Source organism: Telopea speciosissima, chromosome 9, assembly GCF_018873765.1.
Source record: "Telopea speciosissima isolate NSW1024214 ecotype Mountain lineage chromosome 9, Tspe_v1, whole genome shotgun sequence".
Taxonomy (NCBI): domain Eukaryota; kingdom Viridiplantae; phylum Streptophyta; class Magnoliopsida; order Proteales; family Proteaceae; genus Telopea; species Telopea speciosissima.
Genome location: NC_057924.1, coordinates 5,308,500 through 5,333,757, shown reverse-complemented (window position 1 = coordinate 5,333,757; position 25,258 = coordinate 5,308,500). Strand labels below are relative to the sequence as shown.

General features: G+C 39.3%; 2 protein-coding genes across 5 annotated transcripts in view; one reads left to right on the top strand and one right to left on the bottom strand.

The window, feature by feature from the left end:
- Window positions 1-1,181: 1,181 nt before the first annotated feature.
- LOC122639651 (dihydrolipoyllysine-residue succinyltransferase component of 2-oxoglutarate dehydrogenase complex 2, mitochondrial-like) lies at window positions 1,182-8,490 on the bottom strand. Of its 2 annotated transcripts, XM_043832529.1 has the most exons (15): window positions 8,416-8,490; window positions 7,990-8,066; window positions 7,798-7,872; window positions 6,881-6,941; window positions 6,739-6,766; window positions 6,433-6,503; window positions 6,260-6,334; window positions 6,107-6,162; window positions 5,969-6,013; window positions 5,573-5,851; window positions 5,343-5,437; window positions 4,973-5,063; window positions 4,116-4,226; window positions 1,803-1,997; window positions 1,182-1,579 (listed from the first exon to the last, which is right to left on the bottom strand). In XM_043832529.1, exons 2-15 carry the CDS (start codon window positions 8,038-8,040, stop codon window positions 1,388-1,390), a joined length of 1,425 nt encoding a protein of 474 aa, XP_043688464.1. In that variant the 5' UTR covers window positions 8,041-8,066; window positions 8,416-8,490; the 3' UTR covers window positions 1,182-1,387. The 2 variants fall into 2 exon arrangements, with proteins under 2 accessions (XP_043688464.1, XP_043688465.1); XM_043832530.1 differs by lacking the exons at window positions 6,739-6,766; window positions 6,881-6,941; window positions 7,798-7,872; window positions 7,990-8,066; window positions 8,416-8,490 and having other exon boundaries at window positions 6,260-6,336; window positions 6,439-6,455.
- A 3,969-nt stretch (window positions 8,491-12,459) lies between these two features.
- The window catches only part of LOC122640987 (mitochondrial inner membrane protein OXA1-like), a 36,805-nt gene continuing 24,006 nt past the window's right edge, over window positions 12,460-25,258 (top strand). Inside the window, exons 1-3 of one of the 3 annotated variants that reach the window (XM_043834295.1) lie at window positions 12,460-12,489; window positions 12,526-12,601; window positions 14,237-14,702. In XM_043834295.1, coding sequence (XP_043690230.1) covers window positions 14,251-14,702 — 452 coding nt within the window. In that variant the 5' untranslated portion in view covers window positions 12,460-12,489; window positions 12,526-12,601; window positions 14,237-14,250. Of the gene's footprint in view, window positions 12,490-12,524; window positions 12,602-14,233; window positions 14,703-25,258 lie in introns of those variants that run through there. The other 2 variants (XM_043834296.1, XM_043834293.1) reach the window with 2 other exon arrangements.

The window sequence follows — 25,258 nt, the reverse complement described above, 5'->3', positions numbered from 1 at the left end:
AAAAGCCATTCTCTCTGAGCCAATACCATATCGAATTTCCTCATTATAGGAGTTGAGGAGAACACCAAAGAGATGTCAAGGATCCAGCCATAGACAAGTCTCGAGACCATCTCCAATAATAAAAAGAAAAAGGGTTCCACCTTGTCTCTAAACTTTAGCACTTTCCGCCTGATAAACCAAGACTGACACCAGCCAATCACATTCGGCCACCTGTCCCCTAAAAGACCCTAAAAGGCCGAGCTGAGCTAATTAACCTAGGTATAAAGCTGAGTCAAATGACCGTGACGCGAATAATTAAACGACTTCCGAGCCAACCCGATCATACAGAGAAAGCCCAAACTCGGCCAGGCCAACGTCCCAGCCATGAATCAAGAGCAACCTCGACCGCAAGGAATAACTCAAGATAAAAGAATAACCCAATCCTTAACTAACATGGTTAAGGTCATGCATTTTACATGACTTTCCATGACAAATGTCTATGCTGAAAGAGCGCCACCTATGCAAATAGAGTCGCAAGCAATGCCGCTATGGTCTAGATGATCGAAAGCCTATATTGATCTAAGAACTCCACCTTATAAATTCTCATTCATCACACAAGTTAAAAAAAAAACAATCAACTTGATACTCTCTCTATTGTGCGAGGTCTAATTTAAGCATCGGAGTTATTCTACCGATTCAGTCCGACACTCCTTCGCCACCTCTGCTCTTCTGTGTAAGACAGCTCGGATCAAGGAAAGCACGATCAGATCTTGCCGTAACACATAGTTTGTTGAGTGAACTAGTTGGGTTAGGCCAGCCAATCTTATCAGATTCTAGAATAATACCGGACAGTTTCTTGGTCATAAATTTCCTACATCTGTCTGAGTCACAATATCTTGGTCTAATTGGAAATAAAGCTAAATAACCTTTCAACGAGACACCCAAAAAGGTAAATTTTCTTTGCCAGAGTCAAACATCTAGATAGATCCTTCTGTATTTTGGTGTTTTCCCTTTGGCTTATGTAAGTTTGGTTCTACTCATTCAAAAGAAGAAAACACAAAAACGAAACAGCATTACTCATCACAAAACTGAGAGTAGGTAGTTAAATGCTCTTATAAACTTCAAGAATTCCTCGTAAAATGGGAATCAAACCCCAAACAACAGAAAACATGAATATTATCGGGAAGTATAAGCCATCAATATGTAATGTGCAAGTTACTCTCTCCTTGCAAACTCATCATTGTCGACCACAATTGTAAAACTTGCTTAAGATGTGAATCAACAAGAGGAAGCCTACAAAATTTTAAGCTCCTAACATGGATTTATTCCGGTTCAACAGAATCAAAATACACCAAAATCTGATCATTCAGAAAGTCACCTAATCCAGAATTTAGCAATCGGAATGCTTTCATATGTCAAGAAGCAGCCTGCGTGGATCCTCAACAACATCCTTTATACGGCGTAAGAAGTAAACTGCCTCCCTTCCATCAATCAGCCTATGATCATATGTCAGAGCAATGTACATCATTGGCCGAGGAACAACATTTCCATTCACTACCATGGGGCGGTTCACTATTGAGTGCATACCCAGAATAGCCGACTGCCAAAAGTAGTCAAGTTGTGAGATTCTATATAGATCATCAATGGAATTCCAATGAAACAAGTGGGAACACAATTGGTATAGCATCCCTTGTATTCAACCATGCATAATAGCCCCATTTATATAAGTCTTGAACAGGTTATTAGTAAATTATTTCATGGGTTCACATAAGAACAAAAGAAATCCAGAGACTCTATGTTGAGCCAAAGTAATGATGCTGTACCTGTGGTGGGTTTATGATGGGCGTGCTTAACAGGCTACCATAGACACCACCATTTGATATTGTAAATGAACCTCCAGCCATCTCATCAATTGATATGGAGCCATCAGTAGCCTTCTTTGCAAGAGTGTTAATTTCCTTCTCTATATCAGCAAAGTTCATTTTTTCTGCATTGCGGATAACTGGAACAACGAGACCCTAGAAGGAACACATGCAACTTGGTGTAAGTAATACAGACCAAACAGAATAATACAAGCCATAGAAACTGTCTCGACAAGGAGAAGCAGGAAGAAATGTGTTCAGGCAATAAACTCAAAAAATGTGTCCATTGTAGGACTGACCAACACCATAATTGTTCCAGATATGAAAAATTAAGTTGGTCAAAACAATAAATCCCCAACTGAAAAAAAATATGGACGTGTAATTGTCGTATAAAGTTTGTAGAATATTAACATTTGCCTAAATCAAGAGACTATAGGTTCATCTCTATTCGGAACCTCTGTTCCATGAAATAGCAAGAAGCACTCAAAAGAGGTTTGGGATAAGGAACAAGAAAGGGGCAGATAAGCTTCAACATTATTTGCTTATTAGAAAGCAAGGTTTTAAAACTTGGCAATTAAAACAAGGGCATTCGTTGACCTGACTTTGGACCGGACAATATTGGTCGACCTGATCCTGACAGATACCACTGATATCCGGTGCAACATCAGCCAGGATCATGACAGATCAACCAACCCATCTCAAGATCAGTGGTGTCCAATCCAGTCTCCAGTAAAGGTATCAAAAGCGCAAAAGATTAACCAAAAACTTCAATGTATAAACATCAGCTCAACACTTTAATGTTTCCTAACACCACCACCATCACCCACCCCCCACTTCTAAAAAAAAGGAATCACACTTCTGACCAATATTTTGGTTCTCTCATGTGCACTAGGTATCCATGGACCCTAGCAGGACACAGCCCCTAGACACCAATATCTTGGCCTAATATCACGGTTACTAGATGAGAGTGGAACCCCAAGCCACTTATTACTAGGTGGTAATGCAGCCTTCGATAAATTAATAGCCCCCCTTGAAACAATGGCTTGTATTCCTTTCAACGGGATGTTCAATTGTTCATTTTTCCCTTGTCCGTGCAAAATATGTGAACAATTGAAAATAGCTCTTTCATTTGACTAGAGTAGCTAGGACATTGACATCCACGAGGCATATCAAATTCTCATGGGTGTCAAATCGAATGGCAGCACATTTGGCAAGTGGGGGCAATTAGAGTATCATTTTGGACCATTTAGCGTCATATGATTTATATTTTTGTAGAGTTAGTTAAATCCCCTTCATCATCAGCTTTTCACCTTCAAAAAATCGCATAACTGAGTTTTGCTGAAAAATTTGTTTTCGCTAAAAGGTCAGATAATTGAAATGGGGAAGAAAAAATGTTCATTAAGCAATGTAATCTGAACAACACAAAAAGGATAACCAAAAACTTTCCCCCTTTTTTTTAAATAGAAAAATAACAAGACTTTGCAAGAGAAAGGTACCCAAAAATGTAAGAAGGAAGGGGGGATAAGTTTGCTTGAAAATAGAAGGCAGCTCCTGATAGGTAATATTAAGGTTAACATAGAGACTAGAAAATTATCACAAACATTCAAAACCATGCATCTAATAAGACCACCATTGAAGCAAACAATTAATAATTGAGCATTTAAAATCCCATATGGAATTCTCAAAATTGGCATTACTAAGCTCTGAATCAGACTGACCCCTTTGCTTTCATAGACTACTTGTTACTTTTGAAGTTTTCATTAACTTCTACCCAGAACTACAGCTTCCCCTTTCCGAAAGCATTCTGTTTCCAAATAAGACTGGCCATTAATGTCACTAATGGTATAATTTCTTGAACAAGACCAAAATCCATGATGAATTTACATTTAGGCAACTCTTAATGGACCCATAATTCTCTGACCAAGAACAAAAGCTAATGAGTGAAGAAATGTTTCTCAACAGCTTTGGAAACATATCCATTTTTCTGAAGAGATTTAGCAGTTAAGGACCTAAGGAAACAGATGAAGATGGTTATGCAAACATAGGTCTATGGCATGACTAATGCCCTGAGACTGGACCCACATAAGAAGATGGAATCACGTTCCTCCACCCTAACTGCCTCCCTCTTTTCTTTTGCAGCTTTTTCCTTGAGGGGGGGAGAGGGAAGGGGTGTAGGAAGTCATGAACAAGATAATATAGTAAATGCAGTATAAAAGTAAACACTTTTAATTAAATGTCTGCTCTGCTATTTAACTTAAGATGGCACTGACAAACCTTAGGAGTACCAACAGCAATACTGATATCAATATAATCCCTATAAATGATGTCATCCCCATCAATAACCGCATTGATTATTGGCTGATTCTGGAGCCCACTAACAGCAGCCTGAAAGAAAATAATAATCATTTCAGAACCAAACAATACATGTAGGGGTACAAGTTTGGTCCGGTGAGCCCGAGCCGCCCGAAGCCTGCCACGGGCACGGTAGGGTTTGGGTTGTGCTTTCCAGCCCGAAAGACAGGCCAGAGTTGAAATTCCTAGGCCCGAGCTAGGGTCGGGCCAGACCTTGGGTTGAGCCCGATCCAGCCCAGCCCTGCCTGTATATATAATCTGGTTGGGAATCGTATTGTTGCTATTTAAATCCAACGAAACCAAGGAAATGGGAGTCTACAAATAAGAGAGAGATAATGGATATTTTCAAAACTGGTTATTAACTCCAAGTGAATAGCTTAGTTGGCAAGGACCAACACTTTACAATTAAGAGGTCATGGGTTCACTCTCTTTGGGGCTTACCTACCAAGTGAATAGCTTAGTTGGCAAGGACCAACACTCAATTAACTAATTAAGAGGTCATGAGTTCACTCTCCTTGGGGCCTACCTATCAAAAAAGGTTGGTAGGATAAAATAGGGGCCAAATCTGACTCGCCCTAAGCTCGGTAGGGCCAGGCCTGGGCTGAAATATCTCAACCAGACCTAGGGTCAGGCCAGACTTGGACTGACCCTTGAGGACCTTGGGTTGGGCCTTAGTTTTCAAAAAATCGGCCCTGTTGCACCCCTAAATACATGTGTCGGTGTGTATCTACATTCTGTCCGTGGAATGTGAAATTCATCAAGTATGATTTAGTACATACTTTCACAAATCCTGACATAAATCCCAGCTTCACTCCATGCTTTTCCACAAAGGCATCTTTATAATCAGAACGCAGCTTCATCAAGTTGGTCCTGCATCATACAGAACACAACCATGTGATGCAAGAGAAATGTCAATGAAACCTTATTACCTTACTACCAATATGGAAAGACTAGGTGCCATACACGACATTGACCAATATCATGGCAATCAATGTCAAAACATGCATTTGACTTAGTTCCAATATATACAGCCAAATTAAGCATCCAATAAAGCCTAATTGGTCTAAAAAATAACACCGGTTTGTGGAAATGGAGACATGATCAGTCGACATTGTCGGCAAATAAAGAGAACTTTCGACTCAAACTTACATATCAACTTCATTGAATGTGCTCAACATCGCAAATGTGTTCTGAGAGTCTTTCAAACGAGTCGCAACCCGCTTTCTAAGCCTTGTCATAGGAACCTGCAATCATGAGTTCCATAACTATTATGGACGCAGCACAAACTGGATTTCTTTGTCATAGCATCCTCATAATCATAAACCATAAGTTCAATATAAAACTTCTCAATGGATAAATAAGAAAGACGTGCGACTCACTCGTCTTTCCCTTTCCTTGGGAGGAAGCTGAGGTTCTGTAGCTGAGGCTTTGGGTGGTGGTGTGGACGGTGCTTTAGATTTCTCCTGCACAGGAGCAGATTCTGCTTTCGGCTTTTGTTTATCAACACTGTCCTTCTCTGCAGGATGAGATGGCTGAGGAGCTTCCTTTTCTGGTTTCTCCTTCTCAGATGGAACAGCAGGTGTAACACCTTCACCAGACTTTGAAATGACGGCAATCTTGGTTCCTGGTTCCACAGTATCTCCTTCTTTGGCTACAAACTACCAACAATTCAATAGACACCAACACCACCAATTCAGAATCTTATCTGCACTCCAAAAGGAAGCAGGGAAACGTTACTTAACTTGCAATAAATTTGCAGTTCGATGAGATTATACCTTCTGAATAACTCCCGCTTCGGGACTGGCGACATCAATAGTCACCTAATTGAGAAAACACAACTCAAGAATAAACATTCAGTCCTGACAACCAGGATCAATATTTGAGCTATATATATAAAGATTCACAAGAAGTACCTTATCAGTTTCGACTTGGGCAATTGGCTCATCAATTTGTACAATATCACCAGGGTCTGCACCCAACATAGATTCCCAAAAATCAAATTGTATGATGTTTTGCATGTACACAAACTTGAACCAAAAATAAAGACAAAGAATAACACAACATACTCTTCAAAAACTTTGCCAATGTGCCATCCGTGATAGATTCACCCATAAAAGGGACAACAGCATCAACCAAGTCATCTAAAGCACACCAATAGAGCATTTAAAGTTAAGCTGCTTTGAGAAAGGAAGATCCCCAGAAAAAATCTTCTTAATGGCACACATGAAACACGTACCGCCACTGTCTGAAGAGAATGACCTGCTCCACACTCGGATGGGAGAATCTGTCTGAGTGAATACAGAAATTTCTCTGCATATTCCCAGGGGAAAATCTAAGCATAAAGTCCAAGGAACAGTAGCAATTGCATATGAATGAATTTCTGTTTCTCTCTTTTCTTTTTCACTTTTTTCCTTCACACCCCCCTCCCTTTCTTTTTTTATTAGATGCTTTCAGAAGACTCTGAGACCCTTCCACAATTAGGATAAGTGTTGGAGGTAGCATATTTAGGATCTTGATATCCACAAGATTAGAAGAAAGAACTAACCTTATATGCTTTGAACTAACTGTACCACCTGTAATAACATGAAATTAAAGGAATTAGTTGCCAAGAATATAAACCAAAATACATGTATATCATTTGTTCCTCCCAATCAGCAAGTAGTGCAATACCCAGATAACAAAATTACCTAGAAAAATATGGTGACTAAAGTTCCGGACATGATTAGATCCTCTTCCAATAAGAAAGGCCTGTACATGTGCTCATAAATATAAGGAGTAAGAACTAAGAAACTTCTCTAAATAAAGACAGCAGAGCAAAAAGTGTTTTAAAAAGTAAGATATTCAAAATATAATTGGAAGTAGTGATTGAACGAATGAAGAAAATGACCCTGAAGTTAGTAATCAGTTGGATCAAACCACAGGAAAGGGAAGGAAAGAAAAATGTTCACAGTGCATTCCCAGTCAAGTAAATAAATTGATAATTACTAGTACAGCATAAATTTGATTTAAAACAATTAAGAATAAGGAAATTTTGTTGTATTTGTATAGTCCACAAAATTCCCAAAATCCTAATTATTTGAGGTTCATCAAATCCAACAGATAGAGTCCATCCCGGATTCTAACGCCACAACCCATATCCAAGTGTCTCCCATTTTTTGTGTATATCCTAAAGCTTGCACAAATATCTATCACATAAGAGTTCTTTGAATCCCTTCTTCCCCCAAAAAAATGAAAGTCGCTAATAGAAAAAATCCTCGAAATATTCAATCAGAAAAGGTGAAATCCGTCCTTGAAGTAAAGTTACACTAGCATGTAGAGGACGCTGGACAACCTTGGACCTTGAAGATGTTTCATTGATTTTAATTAAAAAAAAAAATCAATTTGCTATGCCTTTTAACACTAACAGTTGGCCATCAAACCATCTTTGTTTTTAAATTTCAAACAAATATGCGATTTTGACTCTCACAAAAACAACCAACCAGCAATACCGCACAGTAACCTTTCCTGAATTCAATGAACTATAACCAACCAGCAATACATCCCCACACGCGCGGGCGCTCGCACACACAGAAAGAAAGAGCGGGGGGGGGGGGAACGAAAATACCTCTTTGCCTGCTGTTGAATAACTTCTTTCTGTAGACACTGCGGGACGAATCCTTTGTAGTGACCGATCCAAAAGCTGAGAAAAAACACAGGATAAGCTAGAGATAAAATAAATACATTTATCGAATTGGAAGCACATAAACATGAAAAATAGCAGAGACAAACAACAAATAGTGTAAAGCTTAGAGTCTACTGAAGCAGAAGATCCTCCGCCAGCGACTCTCCGCCTTATAATCCCCCACATCTCTTTCTTGTTCCCACGCAACTGACCTATTCATTATATAAGAACATTTTGAAACTCAAAAAGCTATATATCGGATTCACTGAGCAGGAAATTTACAAAATTAATCAAATGAAAGCCACCATCCAGACGTTTTCGATCTATCAGTTATCCCAAGTTTGGCATTAGAAAACTGATTCATCATTCTAATGTGAAGCTTTCGCTTCTGTGAGGGAGGAGTCCAAAAATAGGAAAGTGATGAAACAAAAGTTGAAAATTTCAGGGAAAATCAATATCAAGAGAACAGTGCTGGAAATGAGGACAAGAGATTAGATAATGGAAATTAAAATCTAAAACTTCTGAAATTAGCCAGCAGATCCTTAACGAAGCTTTGTCTACCTGGTAGAAGACGAACACCTTCTTCCAAAAAGTAAGTCGAGATGGTATGCAATGGCCAGCGGAATAAGGGAAACGTAAGTTGACAAGGCAAGTGCCACACCACCTCTGCCTGATTTGTACGATTCAGTCGGCTCTCTAATGTTGAATATTCAATAACCTAATAGCCTCTAATAAAATTAAATAATAATAATAATAATTTCGCAAAAAATCATTTCAATGTCTCCCCTTATAAGGGTGTCGATCGGTTGGTTTGGTTTGGTTCAGTTTCAGTTGGACTAAATCGATTTTGGTCGGTATTATGCCAATCTGAAACCAAAATTTTAATTTTCGGCTAGTTTCACTTTTGGTCTAGTTCTTATTGATTTTTCGTTATCAATTTACAATCAATCAACTATCAGGTACGGTCTACTCTGTTTTACATGTATACGTAAAGATATTACTGGGGAAATCCTTGTTTTTTTTTTATTTCCTACATGAACCCAAATTGATAAAGGTTCGATTTGGTTGGGACTGGACTGGAGAGTGGTTGTAATTTTATCATCCCAGCCTGTTTGTGATGAGCTTTGATACCATTACATAAACTTACCAAAAAGATCTATCATACCGCATAGAATGATGATGTTAGAAATTTAACTATTGAAGAGATAGTACGTGCATAATTTAAATTAGCCACATATAAAATTTTGGAGCCTACTTTTTTATTTTTTGGAAGAATTCAAAGCCTACTTCAATAACACATCCTCCTGTTTATTGGCATGTCTATCCATGCGCACATCTAAAATCCTCCGTTTGTTACTAGGCACTATACCATATCCTTGAACTTTCAAATTTCAAATTTGTCATTTGGCAAACTCTATTTAGATTAAAATTGTAAATATGAATAACGAGCCTTAGGGCCTACTTGTTCACAAAATTTGAACCCACACATGGTAGATATTTGGGTTGTTGTCCAAGAAAGCTTTACTAACATTAGTAATAGCAATACTAGCAATAAAAATAACAATGGGATGACTGGTTCCAAATGAAGCATATTTAGAAAGCATTTCAACTAAAGGGGTTCTTTGGCCATGTGGCAACATTTGATGGGCTCGAATTTGGTGGACATATTGTCTAATGCATCATCAAAAAAAAAAGGAAGGAAACCCTTGGAAATGGTCGATCAAATGGTTGAAAAAGGCTCTTATGGCCTATCTAGATCATCCCCATGTGTCCAATTATTGAAATGACTAAATAAGTTGTCCACATGTCAAATAAATTATTTTAGTTCGAACATCTTTCAACCATGCTTTATTTGGGATTTTTTTTTCCTTATTAAAAAAAGGGAAGGTTTTGGTGCACGATCATGTACAAATTAAGCTGTTGCATGGGGATGAAGGATTAAGATCTAAGATGCATCCCTTCAACTCCATCTAACGATGCATGATCGTGCACATACATGACTGTGCACTCAACCTTTTACCTAAAACAAAAAAACCAAAAAAATTATAATACCTACCATGCAATGTTCTACTCTTATACTACATTTTTGTAGACACCCCTTGGCCAGATGGGCAGCTCAATAAACTATTGAGGTGATTCAACACCATTTTAGTTTGTTTTATGCTATCAGATGGTTATATCATCAGTTGTTCCCCATGTAATTACTATCCGAATTTCGAGCTATGTACAAAAAAAATTTATTGTTGACTTTTTATATCGATTAAAATAGCAAAAATTAATAAATATAAGGGAGGATGTTCTTTGCGTGGGACGTAGGGGCCACACTGTACATGGCAGCAATTGAGCACTAGCACATTGGGAACGGAATTTCTACCATTCACGGGGGGTGCACCAATCATTTATGCCCCCTATGTCTGGGCATGGCCCCTGCGTCCCACGAAAAGAACATTTCTCCTAAATATAAATAAGGATTGTAAACTTTGTCTCACATTATATTTATTAGATTGTGTGCCCATTTGACTATGCTTTATGTATGCATACTAAGGCCAGATTTTGTATGATTCTATTTTAATTTTGGATTGATTTCATGAAACAGTAAAAAAACTGAAATTGCTTTGGTTGAATCAATTTGAAATATTTAAAAAAACAAAAAAGAAATACATTCGATAGTTCAATTTTTGAGAACAAATTCTCTATATTTCTTTGGGAGAGTGATGGTGACAGGTAGGAGGCAAGGTAGGGCGGGCTGAAAAGGGAGTTCAAATGATTTACCTGATAATCAAACACATCCATTATAATTCTATGCGTTTAGTGTCTCTCTTTTCATTAATTATGTTTTTCCTGTGACCCACAAAAAAAAGAAATTTTTTTGATGCATTAACTTGATCAATCACAAAAGTAAAAAAAGAAAAAAAGAAAGAAAAAAATGATTCACCACGTTGCAATGCGGGCATAGACATTGTTGAACGTTATTCTATTTTTATTTTTGGGTAATGTTTGTTTTTATTTGTTATTTTTTAATAATGTTTGTTGAATGTTCTACAATATTTTTAACTCTAGCCTTTTCTATTATTATGGTTGAAAACTTGTAAGAAGAATATATAAAAGGCTCATGTTCTCTGTGCTGCAGTGCTGGCTGTGTCCAGACATATGGGCCTACCACTCAAGGGGGCAGGGTGGTCATTGCACCCATCCTTATGTGTCTGGACGCAGCCTGCAACTCCGGCACAGAGAATATTCTCCCATATATTTTTTTTCTATAAACTAACAAAAAGAATATATATGGCTATGTATTGGAATTCAGGATCTACTAGTCAAGACAAAATTAATCAAATAACGAGTTGGGCCATATGATTAAATTGGAGCTCCAAAATTAATTTGGCCAGTCACTTTATCCATTCAGCTTTTGGAAATTTTAGATGCAAAACCAGATCCATCCATCCACCCAATCTCCATTTTATGGAAACCTCGGGATTAATTTCTCTAGATTAGGAACATTCTTTAGTACAAAAAAATGAATATTTATAAGAAACTTTTGTCTTGAAGGGCTTGCTGCCTTGTTTGTTAAAAAAAAATAAAAAATAATAATAATAAAAACAGAAAAGAAGGGTAATATCGACAATTCATTCAATAGGGGGTGGAATTTTTCCATTTGAGATACTACAACCACGAAATCCCTTAGCTTGGTCGATGCACTAGAAATCTTTCTTTATAGTAACTTTAGGGAAAAAAGTCGATGGACTAGAAATCTTTCTTTATAATAAATTTGGAAAAAAATATCTCTAATTGGTGGTGTTTTCTATGCCCTCTCACGGGGCACCGTGAAATGACGCCTCAGCCCTCGGGTAGATACCCAGGTGTGCTTTGCCATTGGCCTAGACGCCTATGTAGAGACCATGCGACCAAGTAGAGATCTCATGATTATTATTATTATTATGGGAAAATAATTTGTCTCCGAGTGTAGCCTATGCCAGCACTCCCATTACTCTATTTCTCTTCTCCCTATATGAAAAGACATCTCTGCCTTCTTATTTTAAAGAGGAGAGAGATAGACACATGCTAGTGTTGGCGTAGGCCACACTCCTGAACAAAAAACTATTTCACATATTATTAGGGAGAGGATTCCCTAAAAGCCAGTGCAACACTTGCGCCAATGAGAACATGTACAGAAGCATCAAATAGGCGTGGGATTTCTACCGTTCATGGTAATAGGGATGGTCATTGTACGCCCTCTATTTTTGGGCGCAAAGGCCACATTGCCTTTTAAAGTTTTTTCCCCCTTATTATTTATTGGGGGCGTTGTTCTCTGTACCGCAGCACAGGCTGTGCCCAAGCACATGGGGGTAAGCAGGCACAACGACCACCCTGCCCCTGCACAGGCTGCCCATGTGCTTGGGCAGACCCTGCGTTGCGGCATAGAAAACATTCTCCCTTATTTATTTTTTCCTTTTTCATTTATATTTGCTTTAAACTTAAAGAAAAGAAAAAAGAAAAAAGAAAATAAAACTCATGGGCCCCCGCTTAATGCGGGCGCTGCACGACCAGTGAGCGATATGTTGCCCCCCATTTTTTTTTTTTTCTTGCGTAGCCAAACTGCCATCATAGTCACGACACAGGAATCTAAGGTACTAAACCGGTAAACCGTAAACCCCTAATTGACATTAATAAACCCTCTTTCCGCCTCTCCCTCCTTTCCTTCCTTCACACTGCAACTCTGGTGCAGCGTTTCATCTCCGGCAAGGAGGTATGGATTTGTCTGTCTTTCTCATGCTCTCTTTGTTCATTTTATTTCTGTTCCAAATTCCATTCAAATGATTTGATCCTTTATGTTTACCAAAAAAAAAAAAAAAGATTTGATCCTTTATATTATTCTGAATTATGAATGATGCTTAGAAGTTGCTCGTTAATATATCAGCAGGTCAAGCTTAAACTGTTTTAATTTTCTTCTCCTTTTTAATAGTTAAGTTGGGAGCACAGTGAGTGATGAAGGGAGCTTTGCCGTAGCTTGCCATAAGATTTTTTATAAGGCTAACATGGGGAACTTTCAATCATATTGGCAAAGGCTGAAATTTTATCCATTTTTAACTTTTATTTCTTTTTTCGTTGTGGTTGTTTTGAGAGAAAATAATATTGATGTTTGAGGAGATGGATCAATTTTAGTTTCAATTAATAATCAGTTGGAAGATGAACTGAATTGGTTGATGCATATGCAGTGCTATGATGTACTACTTCCCACTGGTGTCCTGTTCAGTTAGTTGTTATGGGTTTGAAGTTAAAGTGTTTCAAGCATTAAGTTATATGTAAAACACTGGAATATATGGTTGAGACCCTAAACCGCATCAGCTCTCCTCAAAATATCAAAGTTGGTGATTTTTTTAAAAAACATGGAGAAACAATGAAGTTGAGGTGGTTATTTGGGTTGGGGTGGTCGAGACACCATTGCCATATGGTGGCGAGAGATGAAGTGAGGGTAGGAAGGGGAAGAGGGTAGAATTGATAGTTAGGGCATATCATGGTGTGTAAATTTGGTTGATCAAATTTGTTTTTATTTCTATCGACATCACCCTCCCTCCAAAAAAACAAGAGAAGAAAAGGTGTGGAGAAGGAAAGGTTAATGCTTAAATGTTCCTGTCATTTAGGTGTCTTAGATGTTATGGCGTTGACCAAAATTGTGGTTTGGCAGATTGGCCTTGTTCCATAAGATTCAGATTCACATCAAATATCCAAATGATAAAACTGAGCAGGAATTTGGGTTCGTGGTTAAAATACTTTCAAATTTCAAAAACATGTGTCACAATTTGGAGAAAAATTTGAAGGACTTTTGTCATCTTAACTGACAAAGAATTCTGCTCAGATTGCTTGTGAAGCTTCTCAGACTTCTCTTTCAATGGGATTGCCACTTGAAGGACCGGTCCCCCCACCCCTTCTCTTTTTCTCTTGCTCTTGGAGGAAAGAAGATTTTAAATGGTCTCAAATGAGTATCTCTTTAGATGTTCTATTTATGATTTCTTGAGCTTTCTCTGTGGCATTTCGGGAACTGGAACTTTTCTTCTTTTACTGATAGTAAGATTTAGCTATTCAAGATGGTAACAATTGAAACTTTCATTTATTTGATTATAATCCCAATATGATTTTTTTTTTATTATTTCATGATCATTGAGTGTTTTCAGCAATGGATTGTTCATATGTTTTCTTTTCTGATTGGGTTTTAGGCTAAATTTTTAATCATTCTGTTACGACTGTCTGTAAGTGTCATGTAGAGGTTACAAATTTAACTATTCTTTTTGTTGCTAGGTGTGATCTTCTTGAGTTTTTAAAATCTATTAAAAACTAGAGTGTGGAGCCATTTTCCAATCCTTTTTATCTACAACTTTTTGAGCAGCCATTTTCAGTTAGATGGCTTGTAGCCGCAACATCTCCACCAAAGTGACCGCTCTCAGGAAAAGGTTCCACCCATCTTTTAGCTGTATTCTTCATGACGATGATGGCAAAAGTCAGCCTTCTGTTGCAAATTCATCGCGACCTACAATTGGTCATTTCCGCCAAAGTGGTATAGCTGCTGGTTTTGGTGCTCTGCATCAAGACAGAAGATGTTCTTCCTTCTATCTCCCACCAGGGCTAGGATCTTCGTTTTGTAGGCATATGTCGAGTGCTATTGCTGAAAGTTCAGATAAGATCGAGTATGTGAGTGATGTTGCAGATGTCCTCACGGAGAAGGGTGTGGAAGTGGCAGTCACCCAGGCTCCTGTTGTGAGCGAAGTGGCTATTGCAGCTGCCGATTCTTTCTATCCTGTTGCAGCCTTGCAGTACTTTATTGATGGTATTCATTCTTTCACTGGATTGAATTGGTAAGGACTTGCCTCCGTCTTTGTTCCTTTCTTCATTTTACTTAATTTTCAGCTAATTTTAACTCTTCGAGAAGCTTTTGAGCCTTTTTTTGTTTGGTTGAATTGAATATGGCTGAGATGCCAACTGCCAAGTATATGAAGGACTAGGGTATTCACTATTCAGTATCATGCTGATTTTATTGTCTTGCCTAATAGCTAGCTATTAAACGTTGATGAAATATGCATTCTATGTTAATACTGTATATAGTTGTAAGTTTCTATTTTTCACTTTTAGTTTGAGCATTCAGTATTTGTTATGTGGTTACACTTCGCAAGATGTTATACTCCTGTTATTTTTTCCAGTGCATCCTTGATTTGGTCATGCAGTATTTTCCCCCTTTAATTAATGGTTAATCTTTTGGATATTTTACTTTCTCTATATTATGTGAGATGTAGATTCTATCTCTCTGTGCAGGCTTCGGATCATACATGTGAAGTATGATCCTTTCCCAAAAACTTCTATCCGCCTCTATGTGTTCATCTTTTTAACCCTCTCCCTTTAACCTGCTTGATTGATGATAAAAAAGAAACTAGAGTGAAAATAAAATTGAATATAAAAAATCACAAAGAAAGATGACAAGAGGAGAAAACAGAAGAATTAAAAAAAAAAAGAGATTGTACTGGCATGTTCTTTTAGGTTTCCTATTGTAGTTGTTAAAACGTAATTCATCGACAAAGCAACTCATCTTGTCATTAGTAGTCCTTGGAGCTCAAGTAGTGGTTGTCATGATCAAATTTGATTCAAAGAAACCCTCGATGTGATAGCCTCATCTGCTGTTCTTCCTGGACTTCCTGGATGGGAATCTATGATATTGTTGGAATATTATAAATTCCCATTCCTTTTTTTTTCTTTTACTTTTTTATTTCTCCCTCCATATGGAGTAAGGTTTCAGGCTTTCTGCAATGGATCAAAATGCTCTGTAGTCTTGTCTTTGCCCCTAGCCACTTTGTTAGTCAATAGGCCCTTTGCTAAATTTTGGCTCAAGACCGTTTCCCTTCTGGATGATATCAAGCTACTTGGACACTTTAAAACTGGACATGACCATGTGTTGCCCAGAATCATTATCTCATAACATTGCTAAATTTTGTGTTTTAGACGTCTTTAGCACAAAAATCCAATGAAAGTCTACAGGCTGATTATTCTGCAATGCTGACAATGCTTGGCATTATGAACCCCCCCAACCCAATTCGTTGTATTATAACTGATACAGAAGACTCCCAAGAAACACAATCATCAATCTTGGATCAAACCATTGCTATTGGTCTTTTAAATTAAAATAAGTCCTATTTGAGGTTAAAGTAATGGAGGAAATGGCTCTAGTCTTTGTGTGTTCTTACAGTTGTTTTCCTCAATAAAATCCTTGACTTCCTCTCATAAGTGAAAATGAAAATCCTTATCAGCCACCCCCTCAACCCCAAAAAAAAAAAAAGCAAGAAAGAAAGGTGATTTATACTTTTAAGTTGGCAATTTATGATATGTCCCTAGAAAGAGTGGAATGGAAGAACATGCTTTTAGTAATGCAGGTGCACATTCATGGTTGGACCATCTTGACTCGGTTTGGAAACCTGTAAGTCCAAACCTGGTTTTATGGTTCAGTAGGGCTGTCTAGGATATTTTCTATTTATTGGGGTCATTTGTAATTTGAAGTTTATTTATTTATTTATTTGTGTTAGCTACGTAGGATTGAGAGTCCAAATTAGCTTGGAACTCTATTTTTAGTTTTAAAATTTAATTTAGAATTTGTTTCAGTTTTAGAGTCAAGTAAGGAGTCTTTTATTATTTTCTTTAAATACATGATTGTAACTTTATTTTTAGTTTCGGTTTTGAGAATGGAATGAATTTGGATTTCATTGAGTGCCTGCATAGCCTGGTAATGTAATACTGAATTAAAGGATTAGAATCAGTACCCAAAACAGAATCGAAAACTGAGAATACAAATCCAACAGTAGGAGAAAACTCATATGATAAAATCCAGCAATTTTTAGAAAGGGGAACCGTCCGCTTAAAATCTCAGATGTATCCAACTGGTAGATCTGGAAATATAAAGGAATCCTAGTAGTACTAGGAGAAGGGTATATCAGTCAACTCACAAATCAGAATGTTAATCAAACAGCAGAATTATAATCCCCAATTAAAACTGAGATTATGGTATAGATCTCATAAGAATTAAACCAACAGATTAAGTAAATCGAACAGAATTATGATCTTCCCATTGTGAACACTTTTTTTTTTTTGAAAAAGAGAGGAGCACTTGTTTACTTATAAAAGTGGGAATCATCGCAGCCAAATAGATTTCTTTCTAACAAGAAGGGTAGACAGATTGGTGTGCAAGGACTGTAAGGTTATCCCTGGGGAGAGCCTTACCACCCAACATAGACTCGTGGTCTTGGATAGGTGCCTCAGTGCATAGAAATGTAGGAGGAGGGAACCTATGTGTCCTAAGATTAGGTGGTGGAGATTAAAAGGGGAGTCCCTAAGGACATTTACTGATAATGTGGTCAAACAAGAAAAGTGGGACTTTGAGGGAGACACCAATGCTATGTGGAACGAGATGATGTCGTGTATCTGCCAAAGATGTGCTAGGGGAAGCGGAGGGTAGTCATCAGGCCCCTAGGAAGACTTGGTGGTGGAACGATGAGGTCCAAGCACAGCCATTAAGACCAAGAAAGATTGTTTTAAGAGATGGCAAAGGACTAAAGAAATAGTGAATAAAAGGAGGTATTATTCAGCTGAAATGAGGATGTTTTGATGGATGAGTGGTAAAACTAGAAAAGAAAAAATAAAGAATAAAACAAAGTATGGCTTATTTAGTTGTAGCTCCGATAAATGATTTGAGAAAATAGCATTTGGGTTGGCTTGGACATGTACAAGGGAGTTCTTAGAATGCATGAATGAGGATCATTGATATGATTCAGATTAGAGGAGCTAAAAGAGCCAAGGTAGGCCTAAAATGACCTTATGAGAAGTGGTGAGGAAAGACATACATAAATTAGGACTGGTAACAAGTATGTCTTTGAATATTTTAATATATTATTTATTCACCCAAAATTAAAATGTCTGTGAATAGAGCTGATTGGAGAAAGATCTATGTTGCCGATCCCATTTAGTTGGGATAAGGTTGAGTTGAGTTGAGTTGTATATTGCTTTGAAGTGTCTGATTAGTTCTCAAATGCCCAGTTATTTTTCTGAATGAAGCAGGCCTTATGTCTAACCTTAGGGGTAGTATCAGCTATTTAATGTTCTTAAATATGAATGAGTGGGCTTAGACTATGCATGGCTCCAGCATTACTTGGTAAAAGAATTTGGTTAAGCTCTGGCGATCTCGGGGTTTGGAAACCTAATTCGGAATCACAATGGGCCCAGACGAGTAAGAGAACACTCAAATCAAAGGCTAGTGGCAAAACAGTAAATATCTTGAAGTTTATAAGAGAATGGCATAACTGTAAATAGGTGGAATCTTAAAAGATAAGTTGGTAGTTAAATGGGGGAGGGATATAAAGGTGATTAGTAAATCAAGGACAAAATTGAAGGAGCAAAGTAAAATTAAAGGACAAAATTGATTTAGCTAGTGGGCGAGCCTTGGTGCAACGGTTAAGTTGCTCTATTGTTGCCATTAGGTTGCAGGTTCGAAACATGGAAACAGCCTCTCCACGAAGTGGGGGTAAGGTTGCATACATTTGTCCCTCCCAGACCTGCAGTAGTGGGAACCTTGTGGGGGGAGGAAAAAAGTAAGACGAGGTTGTCTTCAACCTCTGGTTGATAACAGATCCAGTGCTGAGTTCCTTCGATTACATCTTTGAGAACCCAATCGATGGAAATCCGATTGCCCGGAAACTTTAGGAGATGATCCTCCACTCGAAGCCCTGTTGAATCCAACTGGTAGCAAGGCAGGTACTTCGCATGAAGGTAAGTACCACTTCCTGAAAATTTCCTGGTGGATTTTGGGGCCAATACTCTAGCCTTTGGTCGCCCTAGGGGTAGGTATTACCACACCAAATTTAGGACAGAAAGAATTAGGAGATCGACCAAATCTCTGTCAGTCCTGTTGGTTCGGTAATAAAAGAGAAAACATAATAGCAGAAAATAAAATAAAAAAGAGAGGAAGGAACTACAGAGAACAGAAGAAGGGGAAGGAGAGAGCGCCTCAGAAAACTCACCCTAAAGGTGAGGAATCGAATGAGAAAGATTTATGGGGAGGGGAGTGATACCTGCGATGTAATAGGATGGAAGGAAACACAGAAGAGGAGGAAAGGAGATCATGACCAACCTGGTCTTTCACAGTCGTGCGACAACACCCATTTCGTTCTCTTTTCTATTCCAAATTTTTACGATGGGCACTCCTAACTGGAATGTAAAACCCAAACTAACTTGAAATCAAACTCTACCTCCTATTTCTATGTGATCTTTTTTTTTGGGTGAATAAAAAATCCATTACCAAAGGAAGAAAAAAGAAAGAAACAGGAGGCCCCAAGAGGGGAAAAGAAAGAAAAAAGGACGCCCAACCCCAGCTTAGCTGGAGTGGTCCAAAGCAACAAAAGAAACATTATGAAGGCCCCAGAAATCAACAATAAGCCTGTTCCTAGGGGTATCTAAGCACTGGGAAGAAGCCACAGAGGATATCTTTGTAGAGATCTCGAAGGAGATGGAATCCCAAATCTGCCTGTAAGATCTAGAGGTGGAGGTCCATTTCCTGACATTGCGCTCCATCTGATGCAGATTCATCATCAAATAGGGCTTGTTTCATTGGGAATAAGTGTAGGGTTGGGATATATATATGTTGGGCCTTTGTTCCCAAGGGTTTTCTATGTATTAGGCCACTTTAGTGGGCCTGAAATAGGGGTATATAGGTTGCATACGGGATTAGCCCAATACTTAGTTTTTATTTTGTGTTTTTAATTGAACCGGTTTAAATTGGTTGCATCCAATTGGTTCAATTGGTCTAATTTAAGTGAAGTGATCCTATTGGCTAAGAGGTTCTTATATCCTATTAGCTACTAGGGAATCTTCTTTATTTTAAGTAGTTTAAGTTGTTTTAAGTCATTAGGACTCTATTTTGAGTCTATTTGAGTTTCCTAGTCAGTTTAAGTTGCCTAATAGGTTAGGGATAAGGTTAGGCTATTCCTTTTTAGTGTCTAAGTCTATTTTTGAGTCTTCTATATAAGTTTGTAAGGGAGGCCAGCATTGAGGACGAATTTGATTAATGAAAAAGCTTTTGTTTGTTGCCATAGCTGTTGCTCTGCTTTGTTGAGTGAACCTTGTGAGTAATATCAAGGCTACCTTGTGGGTAATATCAAGGTGAAGGGATTGGTGGACTCCGATCGACTCCTTGCATCTTGTAGATCGGGAGGTCCTTCTTCTAGTTCTTCAAAGCTGCTACCATTGAAGATTTAATCTTTCAAGTAAGTAGTTTATTAATTCAGCATTTAACCTTCTTCTTCTAATCCTCTAACCTAAGCTCCATCTACTCCTATTATCACCCCTTCCATTAATCCATAGATCCATTAGAACCCTAAAACCCTAAATACAATTCTGCCCTAAATTGCAGAATTTTGTAACTCATCGAAACCCTAACCATAACCCTAATTCTGCCCTAATTAGCCTAAGCTGTCCCAATCGGCCAGCCTTGTTAAGAGATCCTATTACCCTGGTTCCTAGTGGGATTACTCCTACCTAGGACTACATTAAATTGGTATCAGAGCTATGGCGGAGGGAAACTCCAACCAAGCCTTGAAAGACCCACCTCCCTTCGTTTTCAAGACCCAAGTTCGTCTACCCAATGGGAGCACAGCCACCTTAGTTGTTGATGAGAGGAGACGTAACAACATTATTTCACAATCCGTGGTGGATATGTTGTCCCAATCAGGAGAGATTTGCATCGAGCCTACAGGTAAAGTCTGTGTTGAATTTGGGTGTTCTTCATATCATGATGGTGCTTGGTGTAAGCCGGTACCATCTCCAAGGAGCTTTATTGCAGTAGGTTGCAATTGGTTGGACGAGCGACAAGGTTGGATTGAACCGGAAAACAACTTGTGTGTCCTACGTCTATACCATTTGTTTACTCTAAAAGGATTACAACCAAAGGTGACCACATTGACTGTACAGCCACAAGGACTGCCGAACATGTCAACTCAAATGCAAGTGACATCGACTGTGTTTGAAGTTTCACCTATGGCAGATGCACCAACAAAAGATTCTACTAAAGCGTTTTGTGTTGAAGAGATTCAAGAACCTATAGCTAAAGAAATTCAAGTAGACCAAGCTGCACCAGTAGTTGAGATCATAGTTGAGAAGCTCGGCCATCAAATTGATGTGGAGGTCCAACACACAATGGTAGAAGAAACTACTGAAGAGGGCAAAGTAGACAAGGCTGAGGACATGGAAGATGAAGTGGTGATTGACAACACTCCACAAGAAATCATCGACATCCAAGATGATGTTCTTGAAGAGGTCGAGCACAAAGAGTTTGTTATGCCACTATGGTCCTTTGAAGAGAACACTCCACGCATTGAAGACTTTATCCCCAATGTTCCCGCTTCACCGAAATTCTGTTTGGGGATAGTCAAAGCTGCTGATCACATGTTGATTCCCCCTCATCACTACAAAATTCGAGGACGAATTTTTTCAAGTTGGGGAGAGTTGATGCAGATTCATCATCAAATAGGGCTTGTTTCATTGGGAATAAGTATAGGGTTGGGATATATCTATGTTGGGCCTTTGTTCCCAAGGGTTTTCTATGTATTAGGCCACTTTAGTGGGCCTGAAATAGGGGTATATAGGTTGCATACGGGATTAGCCCAATACTTAGTTTTTATTTTGTGTTTTTAATTGAACCGGTTTAAATTGGTTGCATCCAATTGGTTCAATTGGTCTAATTTAAGTGAAGTGATCCTATTGGCTAAGAGGTTCTTATATCCTATTAGCTACTAGGGAATCTTCTTTATTTTAAGTAGTTTAAGTTGTTTTAAGTCATTAGGACTCTATTTTGAGTCTATTTGAGTTTCCTAGTCAGTTTAAGTTGCCTAATAGGTTAGGGATAAGGTTAGGCTATTCCTTTTTAGTGTCTAAGTCTATTTTTGAGTCTTCTATATAAGTTTGTAAGGGAGGCCAGCATTGAGGACGAATTTGATTAATGAAAAAGCTTTTGTTTGTTGCCATAGCTGTTGCTCTGCTTTGTTGAGTGAACCTTGTGAGTAATATCAAGGCTACCTTGTGGGTAATATCAAGGTGAAGGGATTGGTGGACTCCGATCGACTCCTTGCATCTTGTAGATCGGGAGGTCCTTCTTCTAGTTCTTCAAAGCTGCTACCATTGAAGATTTAATCTTTCAAGTAAGTAGTTTATTAATTCAGCATTTAACCTTCTTCTTCTAATCCTCTAACCTAAGCTCCATCTACTCCTATTATCACCCCTTCCATTAATCCATAGATCCATTAGAACCCTAAAACCCTAAATCCAATTCTGCCCTAAATTGCAGAATTTTGTAACTCATCCAAACCCTAACTTCTTTATACCAAAATAACCCCCTAGACCTGCCCATTAATACCCTATAAACCTCTTTCCTAAAATCTGCCCCTAAACCCTAGATCTTACAAACAGTCCATTTTCATAAGGCATCCTACCCAAAACCCTAGAATTCCAACCTCAACCAAATTTGATCCAACTTATACCATTAGACTCATAAAATTCTACACATCATTACCAAATAAAACCCTAAGTCGAAACCCTAACCATAACCCTAATTCTGCCCTAATTAGCCTAAGCTGTCCCAATCGGCCAGCCTTGTTAAGACTTAAGAGATCCTATTACCCTGGTTCCTAGTGGGATTACTCCTACCTAGGACTACATTACCATCCAAATGTGGTTTAGGATTGCACAAAAAGCCAATCTGCCCACACAGTCACATAGGGAAGAGCCTGCAAAGTACTTGGCAATCCACTGCCATTCTCTGGGAAAGGGCCGGATACGTCTCTGAGTAGGCCAGCACTTGAAGAGGATGCCTTTCCAGATAGCTTTGGTGGTGGGGCACTCAAAGAAAAGGTGATTCAGATCTTCATCATTGTTCCAGCAAAGACAACAAGTAGGAGACACAAGGATCTGCCGGCTGCGAAGAAAAGCCTGAGTTGGGAGGCAATTGTTGAAGATTCTCCAGGCAGTGAAGCTGTGCCGAGGGATGTGGTGTTTGAACCAACTGAGCTTGTACCAGGGGACCACCGGGGCTTTTAAGCGAATGTAGTTTCAGGCCACTTTGGAAGAAAACACACATGGCTTGTCTGTTGACCAAGTAACGCAATCTCCCCTTGTCCTCTGCCTTCTGGAAATAGATGGGAGATCATTCCAAAAAGTGGCAAGAGCAGGGGTAGGGGGGGAGTCCAGCCGTCTGAATCAAGGATGTCTGCCACCAAGGAGAGTCTATGGAGACCTGAGGCATAGATGGTTCTCGGGGTGACCAAGTGAAGAAGAATTCCCCTCGGGTGCCAATTGTCCAGCCAAAGAAAAGTAGAGCCTCCATCTCCAATCTGGGAGCGAATGGCCTGGTGAACCAGCTGGCGGTAGGAGAGGATTTTGCGCCAGACCCAAGAGGCTTTAGAAGAAAGAGTGGCAGTCCAAATGGAGTTCTGGCGCAAAGGCCCGGAGTAGATCCAATCCACCCAAATGCTTTTCTTCTTTGAGGCAACCTTCCAGAGAAGCTTAATGATGCCGGCTGTATTAACTTCTTTGATCCTTCTGATGCCTAACCCTCCTTCTTTCTTTGGAAGGCACACTGCCGCCCAGCTGAGAGGATGAAGGTACCGAGAGGAATCTGAACCCTTCCAGAGAAAAGAAGCCATGAGAGCTTCTAAGGACTTGATAATGGACTGGGGAAGGGCAAAGGAGCCCGACCAGTAGATGTGCGAAGCCTCCAGAACTGATTTAATAAGAACCAATCTTCCTGCATAGGAGAGAAGCTTGCCTTTCCAAAGCTGAAGTCTTTTCCGGATCAGATCTAGCATGGGGCTGCAGTGATGGGCAGTGAGCCTAGCTGGAATGAGGGGGAGCCCTAAGTACTTGACCAGCAGCCTGCCTTCAGAGAAGCCAGCTTGATCAAGGAAGGCAGCTTTTCTAGACTCAGGAACCCCAGTAAAAAAGATCAAAGACTTAGCGGGGTTGATGCGGAGACTTGAGAGCTCTTTGAAGTGCTGCAAACATAATAGGATAGACTCCAGGGAGGAGATGGAGGCCTTTGAAAAAATCATCAGGTCATCAGCAAAGGCCAGATGAGTAAGCTTGAGGGCTTTACACTTGGGCATAGGGGCAATAAGCTACTGATCAGTACTAATCTGAATTTCTCTGGAGAGGATTTCCAAGGCTAAAGTGAACAAGTATGGGGAGAGAGGGCAGCCTTGTCTGATCCCCACAGAAGCTCCAAAAAAGCCGGCTGGGCTGCCATTCACCAAAACTGAGAATTTTGGAGAGGAGATACAGGCATAAATCCAGTTGGTGAAGATCGTTGGAAACCCCATCTTAGTCATGACCTGAGAGATGAAGTCCCACCTCAAAGAATCAAAAGCCTTGTGGATGTCAATCTTCAGAAGGAGAGAGGGAGAGTGATTTTTCCTGTCAAATCCTCGAACAATGTCATGACAAAGAAGAATGTTGTCGGAGATGTTCCTGCCAGGGATGAACGTTGTTTGGTTGTCACTAACCAGAAGATCAACAACATTTTTGAGCCTACTAGCAAGGATCTTGGCAATAAACTTGTAGAGCAGGTTGCACAGGGCGATAGACCTGAAGTCAGACATGGCAGTAGCACCTTCCTTTTTCGGGATGAGACATAAAAAGGTGTGATTTGCTCCTTTGATTTGAGCAGGATTGAAGAAAAAGCTTCTAATGGCTGCAATGAGATCGTGCTTGATAATGTCCCAGGCAGTAGTGAAGAAACCCATGCTAAACCCGTCTGGGCCTGGAGCTCCATTGGCTTTGAGGGAATGAATAGCTCCGACAATTTCCTCTTCATTGGGGATGGAACTCAAGGAAGCATAGCAGGCTGGGTCAATGAACTTGTTTATCAGGTGGTTTGGAATGAGCTCAGAGACCCCTTGAGTTCTGGAGAAGATGGCTTTGAAGTGCTGAACAGCCAGGTCTTTAATGTCTTTGACAGTGTTGACAGTAGAGCCATCCGGATGGGTCAGCTGCACAATGGAATTAGCATTTACTCTAGCTTTCACCGACCTGTGGAAGTAGGCTGTATTAGAGTCCCCCAAATCAAGCCACTTGATTCTAGATTTTTGTTTGAGGAAGCTTTCTTCTCTAGCCAGCAAAGAGGACAGCTGCCCAGAAACCTCTTTCTCTTCAAAAGCAAGGAACTCATTTAGAGAATCAGATTGCAGCCGAGTCTGAATTGAAGCAAGTTGTTCTTTACACTCAGAGACTTGATAGAAATGTTGCCGAAGGTGGTGTTGTTCCAAACTTTGAGAGCAGCTTTAACATTCTTAAGCTTCTTGGAGAAGGCTAGGAGGGGGGTGGAGAATGAAAAAAC

Bases quoted from the DNA above. Each gene is read 5' to 3' on its own strand.
- LOC122639651 (XM_043832529.1), bottom strand. From the start codon at position 8,040: ATGTGGGGGATTATAAGGCGGAGAGTCGCTGGCGGAGGATCTTCTGCT. The intron at 6,767-6,880 runs GTAATTTTGTTA...ATGTTATTACAG, and splicing joins TAGTCACCATATTTTTCTAG to GTGGTACAGTTAGTTCAAAG. The intron at 6,504-6,738 runs GTTAGTTCTTTC...GGGAATATGCAG, and splicing joins GTTAGTTCAAAGCATATAAG to AGAAATTTCTGTATTCACTC.